A 26166-nucleotide genomic window follows, 5' to 3' on the forward strand; every position below is an offset into this window, starting at 1 on the left:
GAGAAGAAATCGAACCTAGAACTAGTCACATGCTTATCATCATAATTTCTACTTAAATTTCAAATTTCAACTTCATTTCATCATTCAGAAAATGTAACAGATGTTGAAGGTTAAACACAGTTTTATTATAATTGAGTAATTTACACAACAGTAGTGACTGGACGACATCCTCTCAGATGAAAAGATTTCTCTAAATATATACAAAGATATCAAATAAATATTTATCTCTTATACAATTTCAACATCCATTGCGGAATCCTAAACATTAATTCAAGTAGGTAACGTTAAAATTCTTCAATGTAAAGAAAAACTAACGATACTCCAAAATTTTAGTTCATTCGAGTGTAAAGAAAACATCCTATTTAGCGGTCAAAGGATATTAGATCGTCCTCAGAACTACTCGTCTTCAGCTAAAGCGCGTCTGCTTCGAGAAGTGAGCGTCCATGCTAACATTTATTCAGTTACATCCATACTATGAAGTGTAGTTTTGGTCTGAAATTACCCGTCATGAGAAGGTGCTGCTTTTGTGTGCCGCTACGTAAAGGTGTCATAATATTTGGATATGTCAATCTTGTGAGTATAATATTCTTACAATACTCATTATGCTGCTGCTGTCGGTTAGATTCCTTGTCGGGAGAGTGTGAGAGTGTGAGAGTTATTTTAGTTTTCTCGCTCTGGTAAGTCTATAAACAAATCTCTGTGTTGAGTTCCGCCACACAACACGCAATGTCTCACAAACTGGGTAGAAAGTGGAGAATGGAGTATCTCCATACTAGTTTCTTTCTGCCTACCCTGTGAGATGATCCAATCGTTTCTTTTGCCTGTCTCATGGTTATACTTAGGTAATTGTATATAACGACAGTTTCTTATTACAAACTTCATCTAATGGCACGAGTGGCACTCTTAACCTATATTACTATGTATTATGTGGCCTTTTGGAGTTTATTTATTGATACAAATATACGTTTCCTCTCAACTAGCCTGTCTTCTATGGAGGAAGGGTCAAGGGAGAAATTCACTTTAACTCAATCAAGCTTTTATTCAATTTAATTGAGAATAAACATTAAGATAAGAAACTTAATAGACCTAATAAGATCTTTTAGAGAGGCTAGTCGTGGCGCAGGGGCATACTGGGCACAGGCTCAGAGGTTCAATTCCCAGTTGAGGACCGTCGCGGTTACGGGCAGTCCACGGCGGCCTTGACAGTAATATTATATTCGTATTGGTTGATCACCTTTTCCTCCTTTATATCCGTCTTGGATAAGTAACTTTAATACGCATGACTTGACCGTTGACTTACGTAATGATGCTTAGAGAATGTTTAACGGTCGATCACATCGAAGTTAACTATATTTATAAAAAAATCGCAGCAAGTTAGGAACCTTAGAACTGGCTCGGATTTACCTAGAGATTTGATTACTTTTTGCAGAATGCAGGTTTTTACTTGTTTAGTTCAAATTAGAGTAGATAGGATCAGATACTCCAGACCCAGAGATATTCCTACATGTGATAGAGGTCAGCTCTCCAGTTCTTGGAAAGCTCTAGTTCTAATTTGATTATCAGTGAGTGAATACAAGAGAGTCAACGTAGAAATAATAAAACTTTGATTTCGCATAACTTCAGAAATATATGACCTTAGAGGTTCTGGTGTAAGCTTACAACTTACTAGAAGAAGATAATTTAAAAACTAAATATATCCAGAGGTTCTAAAATAGGGGCACAGAAATATGCCAAAATGATTCCAGAAAAGGATGGTAAGCTATGGTATCAAAGCAAAGCACGGCTAAAGCTAAAATTCAAAAATTCGGCGGAGAACGAGGAAACGAAATGAACCCGCAGCTCTAGGAAATATATTAAAATTGGACGACGTTTCCAACAGGCGCTTTCACTTCCATTTACATTCAAAATGTTTATAAGTTTTTTAAAATAACTTTTCTCTTACCATATTACAGGTCTTCTCTTTATTGTTATTCCCATTCCTCGTATTCCTCTTAGTTGAGGAACTGACGACGGGAATAAAGGGGAAAGAAGAAGATGGTGTTTTCAGAACCACTGTTGTACATCTACCACTTACCATAACATTTCTTTTGGTAGATGTTATTATGACAATTATTTTGTTAATTGGTGCTCATAAGGTAAGCTGTAATTTTTTTAAAAAAAGGAGCTTCATCCGAAATGACGAAAAGAAAGTCCGTTCTCCAATTTCCACCCAATTCTGGATTTTTTTTCTACCAGCACTTTATCTACCTAAAATAATTGAAATATCGACGCGCACAAATGTGTGACTGTAAACGCGAATGGTAATGGGTCCGATCCCCACTTGAGGGACACTTAATTGACACACTTAGTTGACACTTAATATTTATTTAAATTTATTTTTTCATTTTATAATTTACTCCGCTTTGGTGACGAGGCAAAGCGCGGCGTGGAGTTCCGACACTCAACACACAAGCAATCTTGCAGAATTCGGTGAAAAATGAGGAACGGAATCCCTTAGTACTGTTCTCCTTCTGCCAAATTATAATATCATTATCCCCCCGGCCCACTGCGCCACGATCGCCCTATTATCTTCATTTTATTTATTAAATTGTTATATAAAAAGGTGATAATTCCAGAAACATCGAGCGTTACTCCGAGTATACTTCTACTGCGGTCTGCTGTTCCAGGTGTTGGCACTTTGCATGGACCTCGTGTACTTCGACTTCAGAGAATATATTGAGAATATTGTTTATTTCATTTGTTTAGGTGAGCAGAATATTTTGTCTTTTTTATGTATAGTAGGTAGGTACGACGGTATCTACTACCTTTCGGACCCCCTCTCGAAAATATTTAGTTAAATCTCGAAATTATTAGAAGTATTTAATATTAAACCTTAGGGAGCTTACTCAGGGTAGACTTCTGTACATCCCTCGAATAGGCGTCGAATTCACAGCCGTCGTGTTACAGTCGCATATGATGGCAGACAGAGTGAACCTACTGTCAAATTCCTTTCTATACTTCCCGCTAAGAATTGAAACATGCAAATTGATACAGAACTCAGCGCCGCAATTATTATTATTATTTATTGCAGGCCTGAACATATATATGTTAGTGCTTGTCTACAACGTCATACACCTCATAGGAGAGAACAGAGAGGTGCAATATGTGGCCCACTCTGAAAACCACATTTAATTATGTTATGTTAGAACAGATGCTTCTGTAAGTATTATATGTTTATTTGTATGTATATCACGCATTTACATAGTACGTAGTTTAGAGCAAATTAACACCAATAATAAGTAAAAACAGATATGAGCGTGGGATTGTAATGCGCAAGTTGTAGATTCGATTCTCGCTAGAGGCAATGAAATATTGAATATTTATGTCAACGCCACTCAACACGCAATGCATCCAGAATGTGGCGTACCTAAAATGGGGAACGGAAATGTTTTAGCACTGGGTTCCCACTGTCCAATCTGCTATATGTGATGTTAAAAAAATATCATTTATAAGCTGATAACATATTAAAACCGATAATAGTTAGCATACTGGTAAAGCGAAGACCGAATAAAGGAAACAAATCAAGTAAACTTTAAACATTGCGGTCTCATTACGAACCTTTAATGTAGAGTTGTAGATGATAAAACACTTGTTGCAGTTGTCAATTACTTTTAAATTATTAATTAACTTAAAAGTGTATATGAATATGCAACTTCCCATCCAAAGTCGATGGAGAAACTAGTGTGAAGACGCTATATTCTCCGCTTTCATTCTGAATTGAAAACACTTCGTGTTGGAAATGTACATCTCTATGTAGAGACAGATATTTATGAGCATGTATACGAGTACGTTACACAAATAAGTAGACAAGTTTAAAGTACATACTAATCAAACGAAGAGTTTCTAAAAAGAAATTGACCTCTAAATTTCTATCAAAGATACGTTTTTAACCACTAAACCAAAAAAAAATATTGATACATTTCAAATAAATAAGTTAATATAAGTATGAGTGAGAGTATAATAAAATAATTATTTCATAAAAATTATAAAACGGTAATAACAACTCTTAATTGTTCCTATTGAGATACGGTAGAGATGGTAGTAACGACTTCTGTAAATTACAGTTTAAGATTGAAACATACTCCCAACTTTAACCGACTGTGCTGTAAAAAAATGTACTACACTGTTTTAGCAAGTAACTTTATAAGATTGCTCATTTAATCTGGATTCCGAAATGGTACGATACTGACTAAAACTAACCTAGCACTCGAACTCAACGAAGCTAAAAGAAAGACGAGAACCTAAATGATAATGTATAATAATAGGCCATATTTTCTAATGGAATATAAGACATTAATAATAACAGCGGAATATGAAATAACCGTTCAGCAGCCGTAGCGTAATCCACCACTCCACTACTCCTCACTCGCGGTCACCAGCTCACCAGTCAGGCAGTCAGGCAGTCAGCGTACAATCGCGTGGAGGCACGCACGATGTCGGCCGCCGTCGAAGCCAACTTCAAGTAAGTCGGCGAAAGTTTCCCTTCTTTACTTTTATTTTGCTGTGATTTTGTGGTTTTGCGTCTCAAGGTTGCTGCAGGACGCTACAGGTTGCTACAGGACGCGCAACACTCGTTAGTTATTGTTGGTTAAATAACTAAGTTGGTTATGAACGTGTTTTGAAGTTTTTTTTTTAATAAAAAACGGTGTTTTAGGTGGTTTTTTTATATATAAACAGTGGAGAAAATGTTATAAGTTGAATATTGTTTTTGTAATATTTTGCAGTGTTATGCGTTATTTAGGACCTCGATACGTTTGTATAGATTAACATGAGAAAATAATTCGATGTGGTTTTAATGCAGATAAACGCAATTAATATTTTTTTAGAAAACAAATTAAGAACGGACTTTCAATACTTTACGTAGTAATAGTTTTAATGGCTACTATATCTCTCACAGTAGGATAGGCAGACGAGATCTAGTGTCAAAACACTCTGTCCACCGAGCACTGTCTAGTTTTCGAGAGAGTAGCGGAATTAAACGCCTCACTTTCTTTATCAGAACGGAATAAAAATCCAAATATAATATTTTCCTCGAATGGCAATCGTACCCACGACGGCTACGACGGCCTCTTAATATTTATCCGATATTATTATTATTTTATAAAAGAAATATTCTTTACTTAAATACATTAAATGTTAAGGTGGACACCGACCGCTTGCAATTATGAAGACTTTGCTACATTCTCATCAGAGCATATTACACAAATCTAAACTTTGATAAATTTTAACATATGCATAGATTAATTGAATGAAGTGTTTAAATGATCCAAGAGTACAGGTTCAAATAAAAAGGATGCGTAAATTAAATATTTAGGAAGAAATATGTAATTTTATATAGGTAGGGATTGTTGTGTTTGAATTTAGCCATTGCAAATGAACTTCTAAAATGACTTAAATGTTTTTTTTACTTAAAAAGTAAGAATCAATTATAAGGTTAAAATCGCTTGAGTGATTTTACGAGCGCTTCCTCTCGCTGCGATAAGGCAAATTCCAAACAATAATTATAAGTTTGTTTAGCTCTCTCGTATATAGCACGGTGGATGATATTTTTCTAATCTAGTGTTAAGACACTCTGTTTTCTACAGTAGTGGACTATATATACATAAGGTGTCACGGAACTCAACGCCGCGTAATATTTTTTAGTCTTTACGTTTTTATACGTACAGCAGGCGTAAGCAATTAAGACAATTCGTTGCTCATTTTTCTCCCAATTGGGAATTGAACCCAAACTTCCTTTAACAATCAGAAACTGTTCCACCGCGCCACGTTGACGTCAATTATAAATCTCAACAATTAAGTAATCTTTGCCCTCTCAATTAGTCGGCCTCCGTCTCCGGTTTAATTATGTAAACAAACGCTTTAGTTTTACGATTCATATATTTATGTAATTTTATCATATATTGTATGTTTTTATCGTTTTAATGTAATGAGTAGCTAATTAGACATTATTTGTATTACTTTCTTATTTTATTATTATTTACGCGTTTGTGTGGTATACAAAATGCAGCGTAGAGTTCCGCCACTTAACACGCAATGTCTCGAAAGCGGCGGTGTGTGGGGAATTGTTGTTATCGTAATAAAGTTGAACATATAATACCTAAGCTTATAGCTTAGCTAATCTATAGATTGTGAGTTAAAATTTGACATTATGTTTCATAGCTATATTTGTACTGTAAGTTTAATTATAGATTCCTTAAGTCAAGTTAGATAAGGTGGATTATTGTCAAAATGTTACTGTATGGGGGGGGGAAATGGTAGAGACTATAGTTTAATTCTATGTAGTACTATTTATGCAAAATCTCTCCTTGCTATGACACAAAAATATATTTTACAATGGCGCTTCACTTCTACTTCCTGCATTTGGAATGGTGTACCGAGCGGGAGTCGAACTCGCAGCTACCGTGTTTACAGTCACATCTACAGGTTGCTTTAGGTCCATATTAAAATAATACGCAATAAATGAGTTGAATAGGCATCTAATTAACAAATGGCGATAGAGCATTTTTACTTACACCTACAATATATATATACATATATATATATATATGTGTGTGTGTGTGTGCGTGTGTGCGTATTGTATAACATTGATTTAATGAAGCATGTAAGTTCTTATTTTGAGTAAAACTCACTTGATTTATTTTCTGGCTCTGGTACAATACAAAAGCTGAGCCATACAAATAATACGTCAGTATACGTAACGATCGAATCTGCGCGTACATACATATACATTATTGAACCATCATAATATACGTTTAAATTGTGCCAGTGACCTTCAATTAGCACAGATACGACCGTCACGCTTAGTGACCTGCGCGTGCGCGTGCGCGTGCGCGTGCGCGTGCGCGTGCGCGTGCGCGGGCGCGTGCGCGTGCCCGGGTTGACAGCGGGTTGGTAGCCGTACGTATATTACCTACTCATGGCCGTACTTAGTGTTATAACACTATATACTATGGTACAGCCTATAAAGGCCGGCCAGTACGAGTGGTTCAGCTTTATAAGAGGTATAGATGAGCCTAAATATAAAAAGTGCACTACGAAGGCATTAATAACATATTGTATAATTATATATAATAAATAATATACATTACTGCCGTTGAAGAGAAAGTGCTGATGACATTATAAGTTTAGTTGATGTGATAACACTTTCTTAACATTTACCGCACAGATATCCAGTGACTACGCACGTCTTCATTCTAGATGAATGTAGACTTGAAAAGTGAACAACATGACGGATTCGAATCCTAGCTTTCTCTGTCTCTTAATCTTCTTGGTATTAAATAGAGAAAAACAAAAATTATCGCGCTTTTATGTTTACCTACTTGTGACTATCGTGTGAAGAGGTTCATTTCTCCAGAGGTCTCTAGTTAGCCGCTCTAACTTGGATTCATATAACGCACGATAAAATCGTGTTTTTTAACCGACTTCTGTAACAAAAGGAGGATTTTATGTTTGTTACCTCATAACTTTTGATGGTGTGGGCCAATTTTGATATTTTTTTTATTTGGAAGGTAGTGCTTCCCGTGTGGTCCCTGTTGGTTGGACTTCAAAATTATAAAATCTTTGTAAAATTATTTTTCACCGTTTAGTTCATTGTTAGAAGTCGGTTTTTCTTTCCGTTAAAAATTATTTTTAAGTTTCCTTTTAACTATATTATAATTTTATCATATTCATTTCAATGTCATATACAATATATACGAGTACTAGTACAAAAACAAACATTTTGCGGGTTGCGTTCATTAATAAGTAACTAAAGCCTTCGTCGGTCTTCTGAGAAATCACAAAAAGTGTTTTAAAATATGTTGAACACTCACCTGCCTACTTAAGTGTGATGATGTAATGCTTTATAAGAATCATTGTTACAGGGAACGTGAAACAACATGCATATAATATGTAATTAATTATTTTTACTTTAATTTCTCCGCCCTCATGAATCGTCTCTTAGTGCTTATAAACTCCCTAAGTAACCTCCATGCCTAGTTGAATTTTTTAAATCCAGTCGTTGTCTGTCTGTCACTCCATCTCTTGATACGTTCAAGGATACTGCAAAAAGAAACAGTAAATAGATAAAATTGCGAAGACAAAGTCGCAAAATGAGGCTAATCGCTAAACTAGTATAAGCGGATGTGGAAGCCCCGTTCTTTAGAAACGCTATAATCGTGATATACTTCGTTTACTAACATGATGGCACTATAATGGGCATGTTTGCGGGATACAGCGGGAAGCAATATTTAAAATTGTTTTCCACTCCACGCTGCTCTACTCTGTTGTAAACTAACCCTGGTACACCCTGGTATCAGGACACAGGTGGCGTCGGCTGACGTGACGATGTGCCACTGCTCTCGCGTTTGCTAAATTAGACACTGATTAGAATTTTTTGTTTTTCTATTATCTATACTAAACTCTTCTCTTATCGAGATACTAGGTACGTTAGAGACTTAGAGTGTAGCGGAGCGAGACAGAGTTTAACTTGGAGTTTACAAGTTTAAAATTAACGACGACGACTAGTATAGTTAAACAGCCACTCGAACCTACGGCGATCATGTACAATCATTAATTTTGAATTGCGCTATGATGGCGTCGTTTAAGTATCACATTAAATTATACCGACTTACAATATTTAAATAATATTTTTGTATAACACGTCGTCGCCCGTAATTATAATATTTATTTATTCTTAAAATACGATGACTTTCCTAACATTTATGTATAACACACATTAGTTGTTATTATCGCAGTTTTATACGTTTATTGAGGACAATACAACGAATTATTTTGTTTCTTTTTAGTTTTTATATCATCAACTAATTGGTACCCTGAATAGTTTGGATATATATAAGTTTCGAACGGCGAGGACGTACATAATATGCATAAAAATTCCAATTCCGTGTTAAATATGTTGTATTTTATCTAGATTTTTACAAGAAAGAAATCTCTATTTTATGTGTATGTATTCTTGGAAGTAACGAAATGTAGACACCGGAAGGAGTGCACATACACTCCACATTTTTTTTGAGATACACATAAACAATATGTAGTAAAAATATATTCATACATATTTTATAATAAACACTTCTCTAAACGAGACTGGATTTATTCAAAAATATTTTATTGTCTAATATGTTGTATCTTTATACACAAAGTTTATAATATTTAAAATAAATGTTTTCATATAAGGCTGAAGAGAGCATGTGTAGACCTGTAGACGGTAGACAGAGAGTACACGAGTTGTTATCTCATTACGACCTATTACATGACACCGACATTACCTGATGCGGAACTAAACGGTTACGTTACTTGGAACCTAGTGTCGAGACACTCTGTTCCTCATTTACTGCCGAATTCTGGAAGTAGGTTGTAGAGGTTTTTTAGCTTTCAATGAGAAATGAACTATCCGATCGATTTTTTTTTAAATTAGAGCGAGTAAGTACTCAGATCAGTTCATCCAACCTGAAACTCTTCAGTTTTGTAATATTAGTATAAATATTAATGTACTCAAACATTCTATACACTAAGGAAAGGAAAATATTTAGAAATAAAATATTGATCATAGGGGGACTCGAACCTGCGTCTCTTGTAAACACTAGTGTACACTTGAGACAACATGGTTAATGTATATTTGCATATTAATATAATATAGATATTCATTTTAAATGCAAATCAAGACTATTGAATATAGTACCTCCACAGTACATCACGTTCAGTTCTCACGATTTGAACGTGGGCTCCTTCACGACGCCGACGACGAAACAATAAGCATACTCCTATACTATAGCAGTCCCTGGGGCCTGTAGTAGTTTCTAGAATATTTACAATTTAGTGTCACAATAACTATGGTGATAAGAGCTTGTGTTGATACAATGTGGAGGGTAGTTAAATGTATCGTCCAGAGCCACGCGCTTCGGAGAATCATTACAAATTTGCCACCTTCTGACAGGAGGAGAGGGCGGCACTCGTGCGTATTTCTGTTCTTATATACTTGTAGTGCGAGTCAGACTCGCCCACGGAGGCAGAGGCTTCCGTGCCAGTTTCAGGATAAAATAACTTTTCGGGGTTTTCATTTATTTGTATCGTAAGTTTTCATTTGGAGCTAAAGTTAATAAATGTAGGCCCGCGGGAAGTCCCCGCAGCCCGCACTTCTTCTAAGTTGTGTAAGTTGAGATATGTTTGAGCGATGAGAGTTAACGTCTCGCTTAGTTTTGTTATTCATAACCCAAACCAGTTGTTTTAAATATAATAACAACATGTCTTAGTGCGTATCAAAGGAAACCTAACGAGGTTACGTTGTTGCTAATGTTATGTTTACATGTCGACGCATGACGATACGACGGTACATACCAACCTCTCAGCTCTATAATATTACTACAGACATATATTTACTGCATTATTTATTATAGTTGTCTTGCGTTCAATGATACGTATGTATTAAAGGTACGAGCTGCGCCACAGAGACATCTAATTGTCTAAATCAAAATTGTCGAAATCAGGAATGCCATTTGAAGTTTTTTCCTAACCAAAAGAATCAAAGGTCAGATTTATTAACGATTAATCTTCACATTTTAAACCGGTTGCGAGAGCCGCCAGCCGCCAGCCGCCACCATTGTTCAACTTTATCAAATCTTAAGTGTATTAAAATTATGATATTTTATGGTTTAATTGAAAATGGTCGAATCATTTTTGAGATAATGTCTTTTTTGTTTGTGTTACAAGTTTACTTTGCTGGCGCTTATCGTGACTTAGTTGACAACAAGTCAATTTTAGTTTGAAATCATTGATAAAAAGAACCTTAAGTTAGAGCATAAGCTCTAGCTGCTTTATGGGAGTCGCACTCACAAGCCACATCGAAGCCATCGTTGTGAAGTAGAACAGTGTCAGGTAACGCGATGGGTGTGGATTCGATCCAAGTCGGTCGTACCCCTTATGCCGCTGACTGGGTTAAATTCTGCCACAATGGGTCCTGCCGCTACGCTGTTGTGTGCGGGAAGGGAGAAAAGCGAGTATGCGTTCATTGTTATCGATACAACAAACAACATTAACCAGGATGAGTCCTTCCTCCCGATAGATAGTGTATCAGTCGCTGTATCCCGTTTATAGCAAAGGAAATAGAGGGTTGTAACCTAGTGTTACGACACTCCGTTCTGCAGGTACAATCTTATTTTCGAGACATTTCGTGTTGAGAGACAGTGGCTTATAAATCCGTCCGTGCTTATAAATCGCTTGAGATGCTGTTTTCAATCATAAATTACACATCTATGAATGTAAACGACATCTCAAGATCGATCTCAAACTTTCACTTGAGAACGGTTTTTAAATACGGGCTATAATGTATCAAAAAATAGACCAAAAGGAGGGACTGAGTGTCGATCCTGGTATCCTGGTATACTCGGGATACAGCGTGTAGGTAATGTTTAGTAAAGTAACGACCGCGCGGTTAGATAACGTGCACAGACAATAATTACTTATTGCAATATGTTAAACTTACTTCGACAGTACGTGACAGATAGTGGATTCGATTCCCACTCGACGAAATGTAATATTTAATATTTTCACTTCCTCATTCATTGAGTTGCGCCACTCAACATGCAATGTCTCCAGAATTTGGCGGAAAACGGAGAAGGGTGTGTCTTACATTAGGTTCCCTTTGCCTACCCTGCTCTTTGGGAGATCATTTAACAGATCGATTTACAATACATATATATATATTCCTTCTTTTGATATTATATAACATACATAATAAACATTACTAATTTATACGTCATGTAATAAATATGTTATATCAGCGTATTACAAGGAAGACCCCCATCTATTCACATGAGGTTGTATCATATTAAATAAGCGGTTGGTTCGTACCTGCTTACTACTGTTTTTACGTTTATTTATTAAGTAACTTTTATAATTGGTTTTGTTATTTTCTTTAGCGTCACGCTGTATCCCGCACATAGCAGGCTATAAGCGGGATACAGCGTGAAGTCTGTCTGTAAGCATGCCGGTAAATGATAAGTAATTAAATCAGAAGCCGTGAGAGTAAACAAACAACAAAATGACATATAACTACAATAGTGTCGCGACGTCGCCGTCGTCCACGAGCTCTCATGTTACTCAATAAACGTAAACGTATAACAAGTATTAAGTAAATTACCATAAGTTGGAAAACTAACCGTGCTCGAGCAAGCATCTATGCTTATAGGTTCCCACTGTATCCCGCTATAAGAGAACAGAGTGTTACGCAAATTTCTACGCACCACTCAATTTTTCAGACATTACATGTCAAATAGCGGCATTCAACGCCACACTTTGTCTTGTTACCATAACGAGAAAATAAAAATATTTAATTCACCCGAGTGGGAACTGAACCCGCAACCGTCGCGCTTAAAGTGAGACACTGCGCCGCTGTCCGCCGCGATGTAAGGTTCACTTGGTGTTCAATAGATAATAGAAGCTTTCACAACGCACAGTGGAGTGGAGGGTCACAGGTTTGATTTTCGTAAGAGATTTGACACAGCGTGTACCTTACATTTAAATTATGACTCTATTATTCGTCGCCTGCAACTTTTTTGCTGGACCTGAAAAAGTAAAATCTCATTTTATCGTGCCCCTCTCTCTCACGCTCTCTTCTCGCTTCCTTAAACTCTCTTACCTACCTACATGGCAAATTTCAATTTCCTAGTCTAGGTATTAATAACCTCTGTGCCTTTTCTGTCACCATTTTATAACGGAAATTTTAAATTATTTTATTTACTTCACGCCGTATCCCGCAAATAGTAGAGTGGGCAGAAGGAACCTGGGAACCATTAAGACGTTTCCGTTCCTCACTTTCTACTGAATTCTCAAGACATTGCGTTGACTGACTGAGCTCAAAAGCTCGGCCTGCCTCGTTAGCAGAGCAAAGAAATGACAATATTAAATACTTCATTTGCTCGAGTGGAGATCGAACCCGCAACCGTCAGTGACAGTCACGCGCTTGTACCCTTGCGCCTCGACGGAATAGATAACCGGCTATTAACCTTTAAGCAAATATACAAAAACGTCTTCAAATCTAATTTATATTGAACACGGTCCGCGCTGGCGCTGGCGGGCCACTTTCTCGTGACCGACACTTTATGCCCCATTCATTATGTGGAACAATCGTTGACAATGCCCCAATCGATAAGCAATAGCGATAATAATACAATAATAATGAGTTCAGTCGGCAAAGCGGGGCGTTGAATCCCGCCACTCAGCAAATGTCGGAAGAAATTGAGGAACGGAGTGTCTTAACATTAGGTTCCCTCTGCCTTCCCTGCTGTATGCGGGATACAGCGTGAAGCGAAAGAAGTTACTTATAATATTAATATTATTTCGTATAATAGATATTTTCTATTTGTTTATACTACCGTCGTTGCTCGTGAATGACGCCATTAGATTGTATGAACAAAGGAAATCAATCGTCTATTAAAGTGTACGAGTATTGTACGAAGAACACAAGCTAATGTGTCGATGTGGGCACGTGGGCACGTGACGTAGGGTCCCCAGGTGTAACACTTTCTGCCGAATTCTAGGGGCATTGCATGTTAAGTGGCGGAACTCAACGCCGCGTTTTTGCAGTTCGATTAGCACTATAAGAATAAGTGGTACAAGACATTCAATTTTCTCAACGACCTACTTATAAAAACGTCGTTTCTATCTATAAGTAAGTAATCAACATTCTCTCATTAATTTACTTTGAACAAACACGATAAGGAACTAATTATAATAACACGCTATCATTCCAAGAGTCGTTTTGTTGTTTCACTTCTCAGAATTAATATGAACATAACATCTTGTTGTACCTAATTTACTTATATATACAATATTTAACTAAATAAACAAAATGATAATTAAGTATTTGTCTTTAACTTAACTAAATATTTTATTATGTTTGGCAATTTCCTGTTTCTAGCAGGACTAGCTATGACCGTTACTTCGCGCGGTATGTAGGGGTCGGTCGGTCCTGTACCTGGCCACAGAGGTGTCTCTGGGGGACTGTGTTTTATTATATGTTAGCTTAGACTCAGCTTAGGCGGGAATCGAACCTACAACAATCGCAGTTACAGTCAGACCTTGTTCCGCTCTGAAGCGACGGTCTCAACTTAGTTTATAAAGTTTTAAAAATGTTATCTGTTTTTCCAGAGATAAGATATGCAGCTACGTGGAGATCCCAATACTAACAAAATGCTGCTTCTGCTTGCCGCTGAGGAAGGGCCTCATCGCTTTTGCTTATGTTAATTTAGTGAGTATTATTTGGTATTTGTGTATTTATATTTTTTATGGTCTCACAAGTGACAAACCCTTGCGGGAAAACAAACTCTTCAGCTTTATAATATTAGTATATTGTAGGGGTATTGCACAAGTCTTATTATATTCTGTATAAACACGCTATATCAGCGCCCTCAATTTATTCGCTACAAATGCAATTGTGAAATAATGTTCCACTATTGTTTTGTAGCGTGTAAATAACCAAATTAAATAAATAAGTTTTTTTTTTTTTTTTTTAATATTAAGTCTCGTCTTAGTAACGTCGCCCACAATAGATAGTCTATAGTTCTATACTGTGTAATATATTTTATTAAGTAAAGTATCAGTGGTGTATAAAAGTTACAACAAATGTTGCAAGCAACGTATCATTGTGAACGACGTTTCCCTATGTCGCCTGATATCTAACATCTAAGGATGAGACCAATAAAACCAATACTATTGTAAAAGTATTCTTAATCAATTAAAACTATTGACGGTTCAATATTTCACAACTCCTTTACGAAAGGTGTCAAATTCGCTAGTTTCCATGAACATTCTCGCTTTCTTTTTAGAAAGTATTCAATGATTCTGAATTGATTCTAAAATAAACATTTTTGCTTACTAATTTTAATATTCAAAGGGAACGCAGTTAATTCATCTTTTAGAAAAGAAAAAAAAAATTCTATGTTTTGTTAGTTTTTTATCCTTATTTGTAATACACATTTAACGGAGTACGCTCAGTCAAAAAATTGCTATTAGTTTGAGTCACTCCATTCTCCACTTCCGGTCCTACTTTAGAAAAATAAATACCTGTAGGAACTGCGATCTCTGCAATTAAATAAATATAAATCAAACAAACATTTACAAGAATAATAAAATATAATAGTTGTGTGTGACGCGTGACACAGTTTACGTATGATATGTAACACAGTATATATCGCACACACCAGGTATGGCAGAGGGAACCTAGTGTTAAGAAACTTCTTTCCTCACTTCCACTGAATTCTGGAGGCAAAGTGCGTTAAGAGGCGGAACTCAACGCCGTTCTTTGCCTCGGCACCAGAGCGAAGAAATGAGAATATACATTTAAATAAATAATTCATTTCCTCGAGTGGGGATCGAACCCACAACTAAACGCATTTGCAATCATTCTTTGCACTCCTGCAGCACGACTGGCCTCAATTAAATATATCATGTTATATTCTGTATAAAAATTAATTTTCAATCCGAGCCAGTTCCTGAGATTAGGGTGATAAATTAAACAAACTCTCTCTCAGTACCACACATACATACTCTCTCATTGTAATATTGGTAATAGATATAGACATATCGTAATAATGGAACACTTCCGATTCCAGATGCTGACACTCGCGGTGACTTCGCTGCTGTCAATCTACATATCCTCGGTCCGGGCCAGCGACATCGAGAACCTGCAAGACGAGTCCGAGTACCCGCGCCTGATCGCGGACACCGTCGCCCTCGTGCTGGAGGTCACTATGACCGTCACTTTTATTGTAGCTCTACATAAGGTAAGTTACATTTGAAAATGTCTTTAAGGTGTATCCCGTATCCCGCATACACCAGGCAGGGTAGAGGGGGGCAAAGGGGAGGGGGTGAACGAGCTTAACGGTGCCCTTTATCTAGCTGTAGGTGCGGGAATAAGATATTATTATATCATTTATTGCCACAACAAAAAATCCAACACATCGTCTGAATCACTTTCTAAACACTGTAATTTTACATAATATTATTGCTTGTTCATCGAGTGGTTAGTGGTTATGAAGTTACGATGGTCACATGAGTTCTTGTACGTAATAAAAAAACAAAGTTTTAAAGAAATATTCGATTAAATATGATTTTTATATTTGTTTTTCAGAAACACGTGTTGCTGATGAAGATTTACTTATATTTTGAGATCGTGTTTTCAATCATCGGCTTCGTATACAGCCTCGCGTTCCTCACCAAGGAGACCGCTAGCGAACTTTTCTTAATTTTATTCCAATTAAGTAAGTATTTTGCCATGCCATCAAGAGCCCATTCTGTCGGCCATGCTTGTTATACACAGAAAACCTGATATGCGAAATGCTCTTTACGTAGTGTCTAGCTCACACTATCAATTGAGAAATATGAATATTATAATTAGAAAATGTATTTACATAATTCCAGTGGTACAAATCTACCTGGTGATTCTCATCTGGAGCTCCATAGTGAAGATGCAACGCGACGGGACTGTGAAGTACACGCGGGAACAAGACGCTGTTTAATATTACAAATATACACGATTGTTGATTATGTATGTATGTGTAAATCTGGATAGAGAACTTATGCTAAACGATAATCTGTCAAAAGTAGACCCGGCCCGTAACTGTAATAGGCAGTTAATTGTTTGCTAAAAATACGCCAAAATAATTAGTAGTTTTAAGGATTAGACAGTAAGAATGTAGTGATCTCCGCTTCAGAACATTTAAGGACGTACGTGTGCTCCTCTAGTAACGCTGCGATAGAGTTTACACAATTATCGAGATTAGTGAGGAACTAATATACGTGATTGATAAGTTATCTTTTAGCGAAGCTCTCTCTGGATACGTAGAATCAGAGATTTAAATATTAATCAACTAAATTAGATTATTATACATTTTAGAAGACAATTTAGGAGCCAATGAAAAGTCTGACGAAACGTACAAATAAATATACACTCTCATATATATTTGTTTGGTAAAAATAAGTTAAAGGTGCTAGTAAAAATGTTAAAAAAATATATCGAAATAAACCCTTAAAAAGTAAAGTTAAAAGTGCTTTTGCAAACAATCTTAGCTGTAGAAGGGTATATAACAATATTTTTGATAACTACAAATTTTAAATCGAATATTTCAATATCAGCTCAATCGGCCACTGGGAAGTGTGCTAAATTGAATTTCCAAGATTTCACATGCACTAGATGGCAAGTCAAATAAAAGCTTGCATAAGTATGCAATTTATAATTTTTTTTTCTAATTAATCAATCACTATATAATAGGTTTTTTTTTTAATTAAATATACAAACAAATAAATAATCTGATTCGCCAGTAGTAGCTAGTTACCATCATTTTAAATGTGGCCGTTAGGTATTTTTAATATCAAAAAGAGTGAAGAATATTATAATAAATAGCATGTTCTTCATGTAATATGTATAATATGCTTGAAGTAATGAACATTATGTAAAAGGTTAATCAAATATATTTTTTGTAATATTTTAAAGTGTGATAATTATAAGCATATTGAAATGTTATGTATAAAATATTTTAAAAGTGTCTTCCTTTACATAATACATATTGTTAATAGATTTTTTTTCTTGTTGCTACGTTTTGTGTGAAGTCAACGATTAAGATTGTACCAAGGAATAAAGGTAAGCCAAGAGAAGCTAGTGCCTTGACACTCTGTTCTCCGCTTTCCGTTCGAACTCGTGGCAGTGTTGCCAGGCGGCACATAACGCCGTGCATTGTCATATTACTAGAGCGAGGAAATGAAAATAATTCCTTTCCCATTGCGCCAACATGGCCTTACGGTATGAACGAGGTACTGGTTCAAATATAGTAGTCTACATTTTATAGTAAGTAGGATGAGCATATTTTTCTATAATTATATATAAGTGTATTGTACATAGTATGACGTAATATGTTCTTGTGTATTTAATAGACTAACGAGTGTCAGTCAAATGCAGTCTACGCCAAATAAATATTTTTCAAATTATTTTTTGTTTGTGTTTATCTTCTTCTTCCTGGCATTAATCCCGGCTATTGCCAGGGTCTGCCTTCCTACTTAACCTACTCCACTTTGCACGATCTTTTGCGTCCTCGGTGGTTAGACCATTGGTTCTCATGTCCTGCATCACGACATCCAACCAGCGCTTCCTTAGGCGTCCGGGAGGTTGCGCCCCAGGAACTAGTATAGAAAGGCACTTGCGTCCGACATAGTTCTTAGGCCGGCGCGTAACGTGGCCAAACCATCTCAAGCGACTCTCTTGGAGCTTATCCGCTACGTCACGGACCCCAAGACTACCTCGAATGAATATGTTGCGTATGCGGTCAGACCGCGTTACGCCGCACATCCACCTCAGCATCTTCATTTCCGTGACGTGAGGCTCCAGAGTGCTCTGTGAAGCTCCTTTTTGTTTGTGTTTATATTTTAACATTATATTTAAACTAAAGGATTCTATGGGGAAAGAAGGATAGTTTAATACTGATAATGTTTTTTAGATTCATTACAGAATGAATCTAAAAAACATTACCTGCCTGCTATAAGCGGGACACAGGTCCCGCTTATACCAGGGTAGGCAGAGAGAATCTAGTGTTCAGACACTCCGCTCCCCACGCATATATCTTGTGCACATAACGATATGATAGAAACGATAAACAAAGTAAAAAAAGCAATAACAAAACATTTTATAAGTATCATATTGAACTAATATCATATAAACAAGGGATTAGCTACTGCACTATAACATTGAAGTCGGTATTAATGGTAACAGGTCCACACAGTACCACAGTATGTGGTACAGGTAACGTACTGTCGTAGTTCAAGTTTGTTAGGCCGAGTTATACCAGTTCTCACTGTGAACTAAGTTTCTTAATCTCTCCTTCTCTTCTATTTCTCTCTCTTCTAACTGTTTATAGAAACTGGATACTATCATCAACATGTAGAAACGGATCACTGAAAATATAAGTTATTTTCATATAAGTACTTATGTGAATGTTGAGGGGCGGTACTTAACACCGCTCTTAATTATTTCAGAACGGGTAAATAAACCCACATACGACGACGTCGTCGGTGCATAATTATTATTTATATTATAATCCACTATAAAAAAAATTCTAGATCAGCAATTTTCTTATAAAGAAATGAAAAATAATTTAAGTAGCAAAAATATTTCAATTTTAATTTGCATAAATGAGAAAATATTAATAATTAATATATTAAAATAGTAACTGTAGAGCAACTCACTTAGCCCAAGGAACTCGACGATGTAAATCAATAGAGAATTATCGTTAAAATGATTGATCATGCTCAAAGTGATCCAAAACACGAAGACGAGCACTGACGCTGTCACCAGGAGCGAAGTCCACATCACCCACGGCCTCATCAGATGAGATTTTTCCTAAAATGGTAGTATGGTAGTAATTTGAATATTTAGCAAATATTTCTTTACTTTTAAAATGTATTTAAAACCAAAGAAAAATTTGTTTATCTTAATAAAGAATGTTTGGTTGGATTTAATAGTATTTTATTATTATTATTTATTATTTTACGCTTCACGTTATATCTCGCCTATTAGCAAACTTGAAACCTAGTGTCAAGACACTCCGTTTCCGTTAGCTTCCCCACTTTGCACCGAATTCTGTAACCATTGCCACCATTGCTACCACAACCAGTATTCACAATTACATGCTTGGGCTGCTGCGCCACGAATGGCTTCAACAACAATTACATGAAATGGTCAATTACCAAATGTAGCTAATAAACTAAAATCTCATACCTTCAATACTCCAACCAACATGAGCGTGCTAAGGAACAGTGTGATGATGTGTGTGATGATGACCCCAAAAACCACTGCGTAGGACATCATGACCTCCATGTCGTGTACCGACCAGGGAGGCAGCATGTTGATCGCAGCCAGGCATTGTGCAAGCGCGAATATTGAGTATAACTGAAAAAAATTAGTTCCCATCATACCAGCTCGAGGGTACCATAATATTGTATTGTTATGTAATTTACATATAATTACCAAATTTGATGATAAGTGCGTGTAATTCAGATTGTTGGATTCTAATACCTACATAGTTACTTGTGTTGGGTTCTAATAAAAAGAAGAGCGGTCCTGGTGTCCGCTGGCGCCCGCCCGCCCGTGTGTAATGCAGTGTCGCCTCCTACACTAACGTACTATACGAGTACTGGTAGCACTGCACACTGCAAATGTTATATACTCGTAGGTACCTACTTTGTTGGACTTTGCTTGTGTGGAGATTTGAAGGCAATAAAATATATGTTAACTTAGTACCTAACCTACTATAACCTAACCTAGTCCACTAATTTTTTTTTTTTATAAAAAGATTTTTTTTTTAAAGAATAGAAAAGGGCCGCCAAAGCTGCTAGGTCATATCCCTTTATCGAACGATAAATCTTTTCTTTCCAATAATGTAATTTACTTACAATTAACACAAGTGCTGATAAGATGCTGCCAAACTTCAAGGAGAGGCACACGAAGCTCGTCTGTTTTGGAATATTTTCCAAAGAAAATGGAAATTCTGAAAATAAAAGTCACTGTAAATTATTAAAACATATATAGCAGTAACATATTGCTTCGATTAAAACATAATATATATGCCTTAATGACATATCTTTGCATCTAGATTATAAGGATTATAGGCCATCATCTGACTGTAACTCAAAACATATTTATTTATATATTTATTAAAATTTTACAATAATAGTTTTCTTTATTCTTTATTCCTTATCACTAGATGCATTTAAGTTGAATACTGCGACATTCCTGTCGATTAATCAAACGATGTTGTTTAGTTATCGTTTATAGAGAGAGGTATTCTTCTGTTTGTGATAAGTTTGCATTGTAAACGAGTTTAGAATATAATTTAGTATCTCATGGCTTCTTATCAATCAAATAAAGAAATTTGCATAAATGAAAAATTATATGCATTATTGAATTGATAGCTAAATTAGACTAATCGATAAGATAGTATTTATTATCTGAGATATCCAAAACACAAGAATATGTAAACAAAATTGAAATGAGTCAGAAAATAAAATATATAAAGAATAAAAATATTACGTTATTGCAACATTTATTAACAAGACTTCAACCTGATGAAGTGGATCAACTTCTAGTTGTTCTAGTACTTGGTGATTATAAGTAGCGCACTAGCTCAGGAAACTACAACTGTATATATATATATACATATATAAGAGTAGGACTTGGTGGCACTGTACCCTTTACAGTAAGCTATATCATTCTAAATTCTAATAAGCGTAGAATAATAAATGTCCCTCAATCAATGGACTAATTAGAGGATTGAAAGTCATAACATATTTAACTTCTCCGACAAACACCCATAATACAAAAAATGGGCTTTTTAGAATATGAACATGAAAATGATACTTTTTAGACAAATGGATTAACTTATTGTTTTATAAAACATGTAAAAATATAAAAAATCCCATTTGTCTTAGCCGTTGTGATATCCCAGAAATTCTTAGTACTTCCGTACACTCCCCGACCCACCTTTTGCCAAGTTTCGACAAGTTTCTATATCCAGTATGTCAGTCTATGCGTCAATTGTCAATCGCTCAGGAACAGAATCTTTTTAAAATGACCAATACAGTCCTCTATGTCTTTAAAAAATCGAAATGAAATTTTTAAATAGCGTGAGGTAATTTCCTTGTCCAAGCAAACAATGGGCGCAGATATGTTATCATTAACTAATCTTAATGATACAAATAAAGTTTTGTTTAAATATGGTTTAGAATTAGCAGCTCTAATATAACGGTTTTTGATGTTATGTTTCACCTGTATCTCGCATATAATAGGGAAGGCAGAAGGAACCTAATGTTAAGAAGTTTTCGCACTTTAAGGACACGCCTAACACACGCGTAATTTTAAAGATATAGCGTGGTGAGTGCCGGGACTCAACGTCGTCTTTTGTCTTGTCAGAGAAGATAAATGATATTAATTAATTCCTCCGAGCGGTCCCGCTTACAGTCAGATGCTGTACTGCTGTGCCACGGTGGTCTCGCAGCACAGCGGCAGACACATCATATTATGAAGTCCACAAAAAGTTTCTCCGCCCAACAAGCAATACAACTACAATAAGTAGAAATATTAATAAAATAAGTACTAGTTTCTACCTAAAAACTTTAACTACACGACTACCAGGCCACTTGAAACATCTATCTTAGTGATTATTTTCAAAAGTTAATATTGTCTTCCAAATTAAATAGACAAACGACCTTTAAAATAAATAGCAATTGTGTCCTATAGCAATACAATACAACCATCACAGGCGCCCGAACATAAACAACTAAAGAAGAGACTTTGGACAGTAGGTCCAAATAAAAGTCAACGTGTGAACCAATATTGTTATAGAGTTTACTCACTTGTACACTTCATTTTGACGCAACTTTGTTCAAAATACAATAAATGTTTAGCACCTCAGCTATGATTGCCGGATACGATAGTCCCGCCCCGAGCGAGAATGGTCACTGATATGATATCACAACAAACTAATCGCACGCACGCACCTGATAATGGTCACTATCGACAAATTAGCTACTTGTAAATCATTGGATTTTAAAAGATTTTGATTAATATGTCATTTGCTTTTCTTAGTTTTATGAAGAAAAATTCTGGTGTTTTTAATACCATAAAATAAAATGCAAGGCATTATAAATATTCATTCTATATTTATTCGTAAATAAAAAAAGATGTCTAAAACTAAAAACAAGGTATATTTCAAAACATATTAAGAAACTTACACACACATATATCCGATACAAATGAATTATTAATACATGTATATCAAAAATATTTATACTAATTTAACTTCAGTCTTACATAATAGAATATTAAAAGTTAGAGATCGGACTAGATTAACAAATCAACAAAAAAGGGACCCATCTACCATTAAAACTATAAAAACTAATTTTACAGTATTTTTTTACATTTATTTATTTTTTTGGTAAATAACTTAAAGTATATTTTTTAATGTCCATGGTATCCATGTCCATGTCCGTAGTACCCATGTCCGTAGTATCCGCCGTGACCGTAACCATGACCTGAAGAAATAATAGATCCTGACGATATAACTGGAGAAACTATCCTGGATGATAATCCAACAGGTAATACTGAGCCAACAGAAACGCCCACGGGAATCGAACCTATACCTCCAAGGGATACTCCAGAGCCTATTCCACTTATAATGCCGCCACCATAACCCAGTCCTATACTTCCTAAACCTCCTATACCTCCTAAACCTCCTAAACCTCCTAAGCCTCCTATGCCTCCTATACCACTAGCTACGGCTGCTACTGGCACAGCTACTGGCTGTGGTACTCTTATTGGAACTGGAGCTGGAACACCAACAGCATAAGGCTGGGGTACAGGGATGCCAACACCCTGTGTGACAGTGACTGGCACAGGCTGAGCTACTGGCACGGCAACAGGACGATTAACCGGCACCGCTATAGGCCTGGGGATTATGTGTGGCACTGGTTGTGGTACTGCCACTGGCACAGGGCGAGGGTTATCTACTGGTACGCCAACTGGAACGGTCACTGGCACCGGTCTAGGAACACTAACTGGCACTGGGTGAGGAATTGGTATCGCTACCTTATTGTGATATTCTGAATAGCTGTGTCTCGTAGGTATTACTGATGCTGACGCCTCTCTCTTCTTAGTATCCGGCTTCGCTTGCACTGTGAAAACACATAGTGCAAGAAGTAACAAATGACATATTAATTACTGATTTAGAATCTAATCATTCAAACTCTTTACTACACTTGGTACGAAAGCTATTCTTATTAAAGCTTTAATTTTAGTTAACATCTAACTGAGGACAAGTTTAACTCGTAGTGACTTACTAGGTATCGAGACATAACTACTGCGAATCAAGCGACGCTTTGTTGGAAAGTGATGTAGAGTGATAGAGCAAAGGTATTTATACATGAAGTGCGGGCGCGAGATGTCGGCGGAACTGCACTTTACGTCCGCACATGGTGTGGTCATGGTATTTAGGTAAACTTGTTCAAATCACTGTATTCATGAATGACAGTGTGTGCTGAAATTATTGATATACCAAACAGCGCCATTATGCTTGAGGCAGTGATATTTTTTTTCGCCATCCGCCAATCATCACCCAATGTCTTAAAAGTTGAGCAGTGTGTGAGGAACGGAGTGTCTGAGCACTAGGTTCCCTCTGCCTACCCTACTATGGGATAAACCGTGAAGCTATACATTTTTATCACGCTTCGACTTATTAATTTCTTTTTCCATAAAAGAATATTAGTATCAAAATTTCACAACTTTGTTTAGTAAGGTAACATTTTAAATATATTTTTTAATAAGAGCCTAAATGAAAGTTAAATTAAATAACATGTTATACATAATATTCTATCTGAACTAATATAGATAGCTTGTTTATATTACAAACGTACATGAAAAATATTACAAGTCCATGACTTATTGTTCCGTTTTACTTCATTATTGATATAACATCTTTATCAAAAATTGATGGTGGTATTAGCAGCTCAACTATATCACATACTCCCTACACCATAAGCCTAAAAGGCAAAACAGGTCTAGATTCAGCCTAGATGTAAACGTAAGAGCCCGTAATGTATTATGTAACATTATGTATTTTTTTCATTACGCATCTCTATGCGATGGCTGCGGGTTCGATTCCCATTCAGGTGGATGTTATCTTTTTTTTAATTATTTAAATTCGTTGTTTGCCTGTCATTAAGTCTTTCGAATGGGTGAAAAATAGAAAATAGAGAGTGTATGGCAGGTATTCAGGGCCGTATTTAAGGGGACTGGTGAGAAAAAATATCGAGTTTAGTTTTTTTATCAATAATAATTGCACTGTTGAAAATATTATCATTCTGTAATATTAAACGCTACGTATTCATATTGGTTAGTAGCGCGTGCGTAGCACACCTATGTTTATACTACGAATATTTGTGACTTTGAAAATTCATCAAGTCAATAATTTCCAAATAATCAGAAATATATGATACCAGAGATATATGAAATTATATATTTTTTATTCGCTGTTTTTAACATAAATTAATAATTTCATGTCGATACATTTTTCATACACTGTAGTGAAATCCAAAAATTACTAGGGAAAGTAGAAGAATATTCAGAGAAGACTTGTTTTTATTACGAGTAGATGCAGTAGGTACCCGAAAATTATGAGAAACTACAGACTACTCAAAGTCAACATCTTTTTAGCATTACGCTGTATCCCATCATCCCATATATCAGGGTAGGCAGAGGGAACAGTCTCTACACAAGATCATTTTACTATTCGTCTGTCAAGACTCCATTTAGATTATATTTTAATTTTATGGTCGGCAATACTGTCATTTACACGCCCAAATGTTTGTTTATACTGTGTTCTTAACAGGAAATCCCTTAAATTTAATTACGACTAAGAAAGCGATTTACTATAGGAGTTAGATTTCATCACTGAAAATAGCTCGCAAAATTCCATAATTATTTTTAAGTCGTAGCGGGGAAGCCAGACATTATGAAGCGCCAAACGCTACGAACTTAGCATACCTCTCTCGTCTCGTCCACTACCCTTTGACCCTTTTGATTCATACTCCACGAACGATCCTTATGGTTCTGGAGCACCGAGGTCTCCCTCTACCACATTCACCACTACACTGACTCCTTTATCTTTGTAAGAAATCGCATCTCCACAGTATCGTTCTAGTCTACAATACGATGTCAGCGAAATGTAGCTGAAAGTGGAAAATACTGGTTTCCCTCTGCCTACTCTGCTATGCTAAAAAAATCGCGAAGAAATTTTTTATATTATACTAACCGACTGATTATGAAGGTTTTTGATTCCATTTTTACTTTGTATTCTCCAAGTTATATCGAAATTTCGCTAATTTAATGAAATGAAGATTTATTGGCCCATCGTAATTTGACGTGGCCGGTACTTGGGCCGTCGGCGGCATACAAAACGGCCATTTCTCTTAACTTGCGAGTGCGGACGTGCTTGACTCGTTGCCAAACGCGGGGTCCCCATCCGCCTCCGTCGGCATCTCAAACATCCCCAATAACGTTGCGCATACACATGTATGACACCATCCACTCTG

At 36.1% G+C, this 26166-nt stretch overlaps 3 protein-coding genes across 8 annotated transcripts; 1 reads left to right on the top strand and 2 right to left on the bottom strand.

Moving 5' to 3' along the window:
• The first annotated feature begins 225 nt into the window (after positions 1-225).
• Positions 226-18018, top strand: LOC146531113 (uncharacterized). Of its 6 annotated transcripts, XM_085199197.1 has the most exons (8): positions 458-573; positions 1953-2135; positions 2616-2745; positions 3071-3198; positions 14185-14284; positions 15648-15818; positions 16166-16295; positions 16456-18018. In XM_085199197.1, the coding sequence occupies exons 4-8, from the start codon at positions 3143-3145 to the stop codon at positions 16551-16553; spliced, it is 555 nt and encodes a 184-aa protein (XP_085055323.1). In that variant the 5' UTR covers positions 458-573; positions 1953-2135; positions 2616-2745; positions 3071-3142; the 3' UTR covers positions 16554-18018. The 6 variants fall into 6 exon arrangements, with proteins under 6 accessions (XP_085055327.1, XP_085055326.1, XP_085055323.1 ...); XM_085199198.1 differs by lacking the exons at positions 458-573; positions 1953-2135; positions 2616-2745 and adding an exon at positions 4369-4501; XM_085199199.1 differs by lacking the exons at positions 458-573; positions 1953-2135; positions 2616-2745 and adding an exon at positions 4372-4501 and having other exon boundaries at positions 3082-3198.
• A 671-nt stretch (positions 18019-18689) lies between these two features.
• Positions 18690-22572, bottom strand: LOC146531114 (uncharacterized). Its single transcript, XM_085199202.1, has 5 exons — positions 22435-22572; positions 20476-20570; positions 19802-19972; positions 19270-19423; positions 18690-18978 (listed from the first exon to the last, which is right to left on the bottom strand). The coding sequence occupies exons 1-5, from the start codon at positions 22445-22447 to the stop codon at positions 18854-18856; spliced, it is 558 nt and encodes a 185-aa protein (XP_085055328.1). The 5' UTR covers positions 22448-22572; the 3' UTR covers positions 18690-18853.
• A 404-nt stretch (positions 22573-22976) lies between these two features.
• LOC146531115 (uncharacterized) lies at positions 22977-23785 on the bottom strand (the record flags this gene model as incomplete). Its single annotated transcript, XM_085199547.1, has 1 exon — positions 22977-23785. A coding segment is annotated over one exon (747 nt), but the record flags the coding sequence as incomplete, so codon positions are not given.
• Positions 23786-26166: the final 2381 nt, after the last annotated feature.

The sequence above is a fragment of the Heliconius melpomene genome, chromosome 16 (genome assembly GCF_056956725.1).
Source record: "Heliconius melpomene rosina isolate 202511_hmr_F chromosome 16, ASM5695672v1, whole genome shotgun sequence".
In the NCBI taxonomy this organism is placed as follows: Eukaryota; Metazoa; Arthropoda; class Insecta; order Lepidoptera; family Nymphalidae; genus Heliconius; species Heliconius melpomene.